Below are 10,987 nucleotides of genomic sequence, written 5' to 3'. Positions count from 1 at the left end.
GCCGTCCAGGCTTGGGCCACCGAGCTCAGGAAATGGGCCAACGGGTGACCAGGCGGACGCCGGGGCCAACCCAAGTTCCGGGCTGAGGGCCGCCAGGTGGCGCGTTTCCCTCCTCCACCCCCGCGACGGGTCCGGCGCACCTGAACCCAGCCCGGCGCGCCAGGGAAAGTAGGAGCGCAGGGTGGGGCGGGGAGTAGCCCTAATTCGCCAGCTCGGAGTGGGCAAGGAGCACGGTTTAGCTCAGCTGGCTGGGACCGCCAGCGCCTCGCTAGAGTCACGCCTCCACCAGGCGGCCCAGCATCAACCCGCCTCTTGTTTGCGCTCCCCAGCGTGCAATTTATTTAGGGGCCTACCGGCGATAGAATGGAACGGGCGAGCCTTGCCAGGAGGTGGGGCCGGCCCCACCTGTCGACTGCCCGGAGTGGGCAGGGAGGGGGCGGGGCTTGTCCCATAGGGCCCGCCCCCCAGTCCCCGGGTCCCGGGAGCGCGACGAGATATAAGGCTCAGGAAACAATGCGCCTGCAGCTCGCGCTCCCGCGCCGATCCCGAGAGCGTCCGGGCCTCCGTGCGCGAGCGAGGGTGGGGGCGCGCGCGCGGGGGGCGCGCTCGTGAGTTGGGGGCCGCGCGCTCGGCGGCGCGCATGTGCGTGTGTGCGGGCTGCCGGGCTGCCCCGAGCCGGCGGGGAGCCGGTCGGACCGCTCCAGGTGGAGGGCGGCGGGAGCGAGGTGAGGCTGCGGGTGGCCAGGGCACGGGCGCGGGTCCCGCTGTGCAGGCTGGCTGCAGGCTGCCTTCTGGGCACGGCGCGCCCCCGCCCGGCCCTGCCGGGCCCTGGGAGCTGCGCTCCGGGCGGCGCTGGCAAAGTTTGCTTTGAACTCGCTGCCCGCAGCCGGGTCCGCGCGCTGCGAGTATCTTCCCCGGCCACTCTGACCCGGGGCCCAGGTTCCCTGGACGCGAGGAGTGGGCGCAGGCTGCAAGCCGGTGGGGTTGGGGAGGAACAAGAGCCTGGCAGCCGGCTGTGCCGAGGGACCCAGGGACGCTTCCTTCGCCCGGCCGGCACCCGGTCAGCACGTCCCCCCTTCCCTCCCGTAGGGAGCGGACATGGACTACGACTCGTACCAGCACTATTTCTACGACTATGACTGCGGGGAGGATTTCTACCGCTCCACTGCGCCCAGCGAGGACATCTGGAAGAAATTCGAGCTGGTGCCATCGCCCCCCACGTCGCCGCCCTGGGGCTTGGGTCCCGGCGCAGGGGACCCAGCCCCCGGGATTGGTCACCCCGAGACGTGGCCCGGAGGGTGCGCCGGAGACGAAGCGGAATCCCGGGGCCACTCGAAAGGTTGCGGCAGGAACTACGCCTCCATCATCCGCCGTGACTGCATGTGGAGTGGCTTCTCGGCCCGAGAGCGGCTGGAGAGAGCGGTGAGCGATCGGCTCGCAGCTGGCGCGCCCCGGGGGAACCTGCCGAAGGCATCCGCCACCCCGGACTGCACTCCCAGCCTCGAAGCCGGCAACCCGGCGCCCGCCGCCCCGGGTCCCCTGGGCGAACCCAAGACCCAGGCCTGCTCCGGGTCCGAGAGCCCAAGCGACTCGGGTAAGGACCTCCCCGAGGCATTCAAGAGGGGGCCACCCCATGGGTGGCCAAACTCTGCCCCTCCCTGAGGTCAGGCACTGGCTCTTCTCAGGTCCTTGGGCCATCTCCCCCTCTCTTTGGCTGAAGCTGCCCGTGTAGCCCCCAACAGTGTCTGTCTGGCACGTGGGTGTGTTGGTAAACAATTTAGAGAAGTGGCGTGGGAGCCAGCGTCCTTTTGATGATGATTGGAGCGGCAGGGGACCAGGGTTATGTGGTGAGGGTTGGCACTTAGAGAGGACAATACTGGGGTTGGACTGTAAGGGATTTCTGTCTTAAGGAGTCTGGAAGGGGGTCCCTTAAGAGTCACTCCAAACCTGAAGTTTTTTTTTTGCTGCCTCTTTCCCTGGGAAACTCACACTCCACTAGGGGAAGAAGCCAAGAGCCTTTTGTGCAAAGCCAAAGCCTTCATCCTTTTAATAAAAACCTAGGTCTCCAGTTGGCTTTACTTTAAAATGCCAATAATGAATGCCCTCTTCTTGTGCCTCCCCACCACCACTTACCACTTGTGCATTGGTGAGACAGGGAGGGAGGAATGAACACTCCCCATTAAGAGATGGGAAAACTGAGGCTTAGAGATAGTAAATCACTACAAGTCAGTTCCAGCTTTCTGCCATCTGGCCAGCCCCTCTTCCCCAATGCTCCATTCCAACCAGGCACCTCTTCCTTGATGTTTAGGTCTTTGTGGTAGCTTATCTTAGAAGCATTACACCTTGCCTTCCTGTTTGTCCTGAGATGGAAAAGTGTCCTTCCGGCTCCCTCTCAATACAGCTCCAGCTTCAGCTGCTCCCTTGCATTCCACAAATATTCACTGGCTTCTACTTTGTGGCAACCTGTGAGCTAGGTTCTGGGGTCAAGGCCATAGAGCTCCAGGCACTCCTCTCCCATCCTTGATGCAAGTGCAAACCTCGCTGAGGCAGACTGGGGCATCCTGTGCCACCAGACTACATTGTACTTATTGCAGCATCTTAGACCTCCGCACCCATGAGAAGTACTGGAGAGGGTACTTTTGTAGAGTGTAGGCTAGTGACATATAAATCAGGACCAAGAAAACTCACTGTAGCCTTTAAGAATAACTTTTACATGACCATTTGATAGGGAACCAGGGAATGGGGTATAGAAGTTGTCATACACTTGAGAGGAAAAATAGGATAACAAGAAAAATTAAAAGTCTTTTTTTTTTTTTTTTCGGTCCACTGCGTTAAGGTCATTTTTAACAGGCTTGCTTTCTACACCAAGAGTTTATGTTTGTTTAATGGCTGGAAAGGGAATCTTGAGATCAAAAACCCAATAAAGATGTATCTCTACAACGGCTGGTGGAGTGGTAGAATGGAAAGGGCATTGTTTGGAAGTTTGGACATTTTAGTTTGAGATCCAGAACATTACAAAAGTGATGTGTAGACTTGGCTTATCTTGGCCTCAGTTTCCCCATTTGCACACGATGGGGTTGGACTTGATTATTCTGCTGAAGACATTTCCTTTTCTAGGTAGAGTAAGACATTACTCTCTGAAAGGGAGAGTGGTGTCTTAAATTATTTCTTCCTTAGATAGAATTTTCCTGAGCCATGAGGCTTACCACTGAAAATTAAAGGTTTGGGATGTAGAGAAGCCTGCTGAATCATTTTCTGACCTACCCTTTAACCTGAACCTGTTTGTGAGCTCCTGGTTCACTCACAGGCCACATGGCCCGGAACAAAATGCAACAGATTGCAAACAATGAGGCGGGGGGTGGGGAAAGCGATTGGCAGTAGAGCTCAGCCAATAGGGGCTAGGGGCTGGGTAAGCCAGCATTCCAAACCCAGCATAATCAGCCAATCATGGGCTTTGGGGCCAGGAGGGCTGAATGGTCAGGTTTTATTAATGGAGAAATAATGCGATTGTCCACACAATGGAAGCCGTCCTGACAAAGGGGCTCAAGCTTCCTGATAGGCAAAGAAGCTGAGAACGGAGCTCTTCTGTTGTCAGGCCGAGATGCATTCAAGTGGACTTCTGTGTGGAGGCTGCAAAACGTGTGGAGCAGGAGGAGAGTTTTCTCCCAATTGCCCCGCTCCTGGTTAGGTTAACCTAAGAGACCTTCAAGCCAGTGAATTAAATTAAGGACATTTCCAGGTGTCTCCAGGTCCCTGGTGTTTTGGGCCCCGTATCTGGGGCATTCTGCTGCCCAGTCTCTGCCTCTGGTGCAGGTAGTTTGGAAATGGTTGCTTGTACCTTTGTGAAGTTCCTGCAGTCTTGCCAACCTATGATTACAAATCTAACCTTCTGGTCCAGGGAAGGAGGTGGGGCAGGCGACCTATAAATGATGGATGACTTTAGAAATCCATTGAACCCAGGAGCAAAATGCTCCTTAGGGAAACCCTTTCCCTCCCCTCTGTGGGTGAAGAGGGATGGCTTGTAGCCCTCCCTTCTCTGAATCTTCAGCTGAAAGGGATGGCAGAATAGAGAGGTGGGGGAATAATAGGATTTATAACTTGTGAAAAGTAACAATTCCCCAAGTGCAGGCTGTGCTGGGCAGGAACAAAGGGCAGCTCTGCCCACAGACCCCTCATTTACAATTCTGATGGGGCATGAAAGAGCCCGACTGGGGAAGATCTTTATAGCTAAACTCTGTCCCAGGCTGGTAGCTCTTTCTCTCCATCCCCTCCATGGGGGAGGGGAGAGCCTTTGCAGACTGGGGGCTGTTGGCTTGGGTCTGCCTTTTGTTCTTATCTAAGCCTTGCTGTGCAAAAGGAAATTGGAGAATATTTTCCTTCTTGCTAATGTCCCCTCCTTTCCTTCACTGTCCTCTTACCCCATTACAAATGAGTCCACTTTCTGCTCACCTCGATTTGTTTTATCTAACTGGGAAAATGTCACCTACCTTCCCAAGCTAAAGCTGTAGGGTCTATGTTTGTGTTTCTCATGGGATGTGTTTCTTTTCTTGATCTCTTTTCTGGGACAGAGAATGAAGAAATCGATATTGTGACAGTAGAGAAGAGGCAGCCCCTGGCTGTTCGGAAGCCGGTCACCATCACGGTGCGAGCAGACCCTCTGGATCCCTGCATGAAGCACTTCCACATCTCCATCCATCAGCAACAGCACAACTATGCTGCCCGTTTTCCTCCAGAAAGCTGCTCCCAAGAAGAGGCTCCAGAGGAGGGTCCCCAAGAGGAGGCTCTGGAGAGAGATGCTCCAGGGGAAAAGGAAGATGAGGAGGATGAAGAGATTGTGAGCCCCCCACCTGTAGAAAGTGAAGCTACCCAGTCCTGTCACCCCAAACCTGTCAGTTCTGATACTGAGGATGTGACCAAGAGAAAGAACCACAACTTCCTGGAGCGCAAGAGGCGGAATGACCTGCGTTCGCGGTTCTTGGCCCTGAGGGACCAGGTGCCCACCCTGGCCAGCTGCTCTAAGGCCCCTAAAGTCGTGATCCTAAGCAAGGCCTTGGAATACTTGCAAGCCCTTGTGGGGGCTGAGAAGAGGATGGCTACGGAGAAAAGGCAGCTCCGATGCCGGCAGCAGCAATTGCAGAAAAGAATTGCATACCTCAGTGGCTACTAACTGACCAAAAATCCTCATTGTTCTGTCTTACAAAGACACAAGTTTATTTTTTAACCTCCCTCTCCCCTTTAGTAATTTGCACATTTTGGTTATGGCGAGACAGTTTGGACAGTAGATCCCAGAATGCATTGCAGCCAGTGCACACACAATAAAGGTCTGCATTCTCGGAAACCTTGAAACCCGGCTCTCCCTCTTCCCTGACTCATGGGAGCGCTGTATGTTCTCTGGCGCCTTTGGCTTCCCAGCAGGCAGCTGACTGAGGAGCCTTGGGGTCTGCCTAGCTCACTAGCTCTGAAGAAAAGGCTGACAGATGCTATGCAACAGGTGGTGGATGTTGTCAGGGGCTCCAGCCTGCATGAAATCTCACACTCTGCATGAGCTTTAGGCTAGGAAAGGATGCTCCCAACTGGTGTCTCTGGGGTGACGCAAGGACAGCTGGACCTGGATGCTCTCCCTGAGGCTCCTTTTTCCAGAAGACACTTGAGCTGTCTTAGGTGACAAGAAGCTCGAAGACTTGATTAACATGGACCATTACCTCACTGTCAGACACTTTACAGTAGCCGAGGAGTTGGAAACCTTTAATATATATAATGATGTTAGCTGACCCCTTTCCTCCCATTCTAAATGCTGCGACCCTGGGAACATTTAAAGAGCTTGGCCTCTAGATTCTTGGCCCTCTGGGCCCTCTCCTCTGAGGGAGGGACCTTTCTTTCCTCACAAGGGACTTTTTTGTTTCATTATGCCTTTGTTATGCAGTGGGCTCTACAGCACCCTTTCCCACAGGTCAGAAATATTTCCCCAAGACATAGGGAAATGGGTCCTAGCCTGGGGCCTGGGGAAAGCTTGGAGTACTGGCTCGTGAACTTGATCCCTGCCCACATGTTTTCAGAGGGGCACTTGAGGCCCAATCTTTTCTCGAGGCAGGTGTAAGACACCTCAGAGGGAGAACTGTACTGCTTCCTCTTCCCACCTGCTTCTCATTTCAGTTCTTGACTGGCAAGTTTGAAGTTCTGGAACCATGCAAATCTGTCCTTGTGCAACTCCAAGGAACTTGCTGGCTCTGCAGCCACCCTTGGGCCCCAGCCAGCCTGCCATGAATCAGATCTCTTTCCCAGAATCTGGGCCTTTCTGAAGCTTTGGGGAGAGCCGTTCTGGATCCAGTGCTCCGGAAGGTGGACTTGCTTCTGGTGGGTTTTAAAGGAGCCCCCAGGAGATATGCTTAGCCAACCATGATGAATCCATCATGGTTGCCCCAGCTGGACTTGGCAGCTCCAAGTGGAATCCAGGTGCAGCCTCCAGTCTGAGAAAGTCACCCAACCTAGCAGTAGTCATGTGGGTAACCACAGGCATCTCTAGGCCTGTCTTAGAAGAATGACCAGCAGCCCCTCCAGAACTCTGCCCAGGATAGCAGGTGCCTCCTGGCTCTGGGTTTGGGAGTTGGGGTGGGTAAGGGGTGGTAAGTACTATATGTGGCTCTGGAAAACCAGCTGCTACTTCCAAATCTATTGTCCATAATGGTTTCTTTCTGAGGTTGCTTCTTGGCCTCAAAGAACCCCAGGGGATGTTTGGAAATAGCCTCTCTAACCTTCTGGAACATGATTTACAAAAGCCAGCTGACTTTGGAACTGTCTATGGAGGACAATTTGGGTGTAGGTTACTGACATCTCACCTGAATAGCTTGTGTTTTATAAGCTGCTGTTGGGCATCATGCTGGGGGGAGTCTTTTTTTTTTATATTGTATTTTTGTATGCCTTTTGCAAAGTGGTGTTAACTGTTTTTGTACAAGAAAAAAACTCTTGGGCAATTCTCCTGTTGCAAGGGTCTGATTTATTTTGAAAGGCAAGTTCACCTGAAATTTTGTATTTAGTTGTGCTTACTGATTGCCTGATTTTAAAATGTTGCCTTCTGGGACATCTTCAATAAAAGATTTCTCAAACGTCTCAGAGTGGGGGCAGCTTATGCCACCTGAGTCCTTCTCAACCATGGAAAACTATTTCAGGGTAGCCACAAGTGATCCAGAGGGCTGCCTTTCCCTAACCATGTTGTTGCTAACCTGGTCATTCCACTCTGGGTTCCTGAAATGCCATTTCAGACATGTCGAAACAATGTAGGCTCAGTACTCAGTGAACACAGAATTCTCTTGTGAATTGCAAAGAGTGCTGAATTTGTACTTTAGAAGGCTTGAAATCCTGGCTCCACCACTTCTGCAGCCTTTAGCATTATCTTTCTGAGTCCTAGTTTCCTTATCAGTAAAATGGGGATAAATGCTACTTCACGGGGTTTTTGCAGGTATTAAATGAAGTGGTAGACTTTAAACTGCTTTCTAAACTGTAAAGCCTTACACTCTTTAGGATGGTATTATTCTTATCTTAATGGTATGATGATCTTCTGCAAGATGTCTTTTAAATTTTTTTCTGAGAATTTGGGTTGCAATGTACTTTTTTCTTACAGAAGGATAGTTTTAAAATTCTTTTTCCTGGCTGGATGCAGTGGCTCATGCCTATAATCCCAGCACTTTGGGAGGCTAAGACAGGCAGACTGCATGAGCTCAGGAGTTCAAGGCCAGCCTGGGCAACACGGCAAAAACCCATGTCTACAAAAAATACAAACATTGTCCATGCGTGGTGGCACATGCCTGCAGTCCCAACCACTCGGGAGGCTGAGTAGGGAGGATGGCTTGAGCCTGGGAGGCAGAGGTTGCAGTGAGCCTAGATCACACCACTGCACTCCAGCCTGGGCAACAGAGGCAGACCCTGTCTCAAAACAACAACAACAAAAAAACATTCTTCCTCCCTTAATTAATGAAAGGAAGTTTAAGCTTCATTTACTTCCCATAGTTCTCATAAACTTGCTGTAAATGCAAGAGAGGAATTCAGTAATAGCTGCTTCTCACAGGGCACTGCTTATGTCTGAACACTTTGCCATATCAACCATGTGTCAGGGCTACAGATGGGGAAACTGAGGTTCTAAGAGTAAACAAAGCTATGCAAATTCACAAGCTTCTAAGTTGTGATTTGAAACCAGCTCTGCCTTTTCCGGAGCAAGAGGTCTTAGCCACTACATTATGATGATCAGCTTGTTGGTTAGCACAGAGTACATGGAAGTAGGTAAACATGAAATGCCATCACTTAACTGCTTGTTGGAACTCTCTCTCTCTTTGGGGCTACTGTGCCTGCCACTTATTGGGATGAAACGGAGCAAATGTCCCACCAGCAACTCTGAGGTATATGTGTGCTGGGTGGGATAGTCTTGCTGCAAAAAAGCCCCTTTGGGGCTGAAAAGAAAACAGTTGCTGTTCAGGGTGGCCATGAGCATCATGGTGAAAGAAGGCAGCTTTGGCTTTGCCTCCACTAACTCCTCCTTACAGATGGGACTTGGGTTAGTATTGCCCACCTGGATTCTTATGGAGCCTCAGTAGGGTCAAAAAGCTCCTCTTTAATTCCTCACATTTACAAAATTACCCTCTTGTGATCTTCCAACCTGGTAAGTAAGCAATATCCGTCTGATGGTACTAGAACCCAGAGAGTTTTCATGCTCAAAATCACATAGCAAAATCAGGATCCCAAGCCCAGTTTCCTATCAGGTAAGCTTTTTCCACTTGTCCCCCACTGCACAAAGGTAACAAACTCAGAACCTAAGAAGCTGTTTGGTAAAACCGACATAGATTTTTTTTCTTTTTTTTTTTTTTTTTTTGAGACGGAGTTTCACTCTTGTTACCCAGGCTGGAGTGCAATGGCGCCATCTCGACTCACCACAACCTCCGCCTCCTGGGTTCAGGCAATTCTCCTGCCTCAGCCTCCTGAGTAGCTGGGATTACAGGCACGCACCACCATGCCCAGCTAATTTTTTGTATTTTTAGTAGAGACGGGGTTTCACTATGTTGACCAGGATGGTCTCGATCTCTTGACCTCGTGATCCACCCGCCTTGGCCTCCCAAAGTGCTGGGATTACAGGCTTGAGCCACCGCGCCGGGCCAAAACCGACATAGATTATTGGAACTCTTTTCTTAAAACTCCCAGTGCATTTATCTTCCTTTTTTTGAGACCACTAGTCAAGAGTCTGGTTTGTAGGACATACCTCCCTTTACTGGACCTTGAAATAATTCAATAAAAAATTTTGAAAGCACTTAGTACAATAGTATGGACCCATGAGTACAGGCATGAATGTTAGTAGCTTTGTGTATCTTAATTCTTACAGTAACCTGGAGAGCAGGGTGCTGTCAGCCCCATTTCACAGATAAGCCAACTGAAGATCAGAGACATTTAAGTCATTTGTCTAAGCCCACACAGCTAGTACCAGCTGCCTGATTCCAAGCTTCAGCTCTTTTTGAGTCAACTCTGCTGAGAAAGAAGTGGGAATAAAGCCATCTCCTGGGGGAAGGGAGGGTGTTTCTGGAATGCGAAGTATTTTAAGCTCCTTCCTAGCTCATTTCTATAGACTCCTACCTCTATCTTTGTCTGAAAATAGCCAGGAGTTTATTCCTGGATTTCAGAAGACAATTTCTACAAATTAGATTTGCCCCTGAATAATGCACCTAAGGGATCACACTCCCAACTCAGAATGTAGACGATATGGGGTGACCCAGAAGCCACACTTGGTGCAAAGAGAGGAGGACATCGTCTGTCAGACAATAAAAGGCTAAAGTGTATGCTTAACTTCTGCTTCTGTTGGCAGTTATTTTGGGGAACTGAGACAGGTTGAACTATCTTAGATGTGCTGAATTTGTCTACAGTGCTCCCGAGGTCAGGATATTCCAGAATATTAACTTTAAAAGGGGAAAAAGGATGGGGATGGCTTTTTTGATCTGTGATAAGTGATAGGAGGGAGTGTGAGAGAGTTTCCTTTTTAAGGATAAGATAACCAGCTGGGAGGTGACTGATAACCGGGTGACTGGGAAGGGGGAAGGAGGAGGTGTCTAAATGTGTCAGCTAGAGTTCTGTTGATTGGTGTGTAGGCATTTCTACTGTAAGCCCAGTGGGCGGCTTTTGTTAATGTCTGTTTATTTACACTCCAGCCAAAGGGAGGAACTGTATCAATGTTACCATTCTCATGGCAAGGAAATGTAAATATTTTAAAAAGAAAGTCTCTAATCAGGTGTGTTAAACGATTAGGCTCAGTACCAGGGGTCTAGTAGGTGCTCAGTAAATAATGGATTGCCTTTAAACTTGTGGGATGCAGTATGATTAAGTGGTCACCCACACCCAACAGGTCTCAGTTCCAAATCTTGACCCTGCATTTTCTTGACCTTGGGCAAGTTATTAACCTCTCCTAACCCTTGTTTTCTTATCTATAAAACAGGTAGAAATAGTAGCATGTGCTTCACTGGGTCATCAGAGCAATAGTAAGTGCTCCGTAAATGATTAGTATTATTTAAACCATGTTAACTAGCCACACTTGGAATACAGATTAGTCGTATTTGAAAGGTGATAGAAGGAATTGGTAAAATAAGAAAACGTCTCAGAGTGCACATATTGATGCTTCAAGAGGTGGTTAATTATTAGGAAAGGAATAGCCAGGTTTGGGGAGCTTGTGATAAGCAGAGGAGGAAGAAGGGTAAAGACTGGAGCCTCAAACTGGTTCACAGTATCCGCAGCCTGTGGCCAGCAGAGATTGTGCATCAGCAAAGCCATTGCACATACAAACCCTCTACTTTTCCTTACTGGGCATTGTGGTGCCTTTACTCTGAGCTAGAGTCAACTGACTCCATTTAGTCATTAATGCCTATCTTGTGAAGATAGTAATTGTCAAATCTGAGTGTGTCTTAAGAATTTACCCACCCTAGGTCTGCGTTGCTAACAAGCAAGCAGGGAGGTGAATTCC

At 50.2% G+C, this 10,987-nt stretch overlaps 1 protein-coding gene across 1 annotated transcript; it reads left to right on the top strand.

The window, feature by feature from the left end:
* Window positions 1–496: 496 nt before the first annotated feature.
* On the top strand, window positions 497–7,107 carry MYCL (MYCL proto-oncogene, bHLH transcription factor). The gene is given in 4 exon segments (XM_039474583.2): window positions 497–691; window positions 693–725; window positions 1,090–1,594; window positions 4,569–7,107. Coding segments are annotated over 4 exon segments (1,188 nt in total). The 5' UTR covers window positions 497–640; the 3' UTR covers window positions 5,168–7,107.
* The last annotated feature ends 3,880 nt before the right edge of the window (window positions 7,108–10,987 follow it).

Source organism: Saimiri boliviensis, chromosome 11, assembly GCF_048565385.1.
Source record: "Saimiri boliviensis isolate mSaiBol1 chromosome 11, mSaiBol1.pri, whole genome shotgun sequence".
Lineage (NCBI taxonomy): Eukaryota > Metazoa > Chordata > Mammalia > Primates > Cebidae > Saimiri > Saimiri boliviensis.
This window is presented reverse-complemented; position numbering and strand designations above follow the sequence as displayed.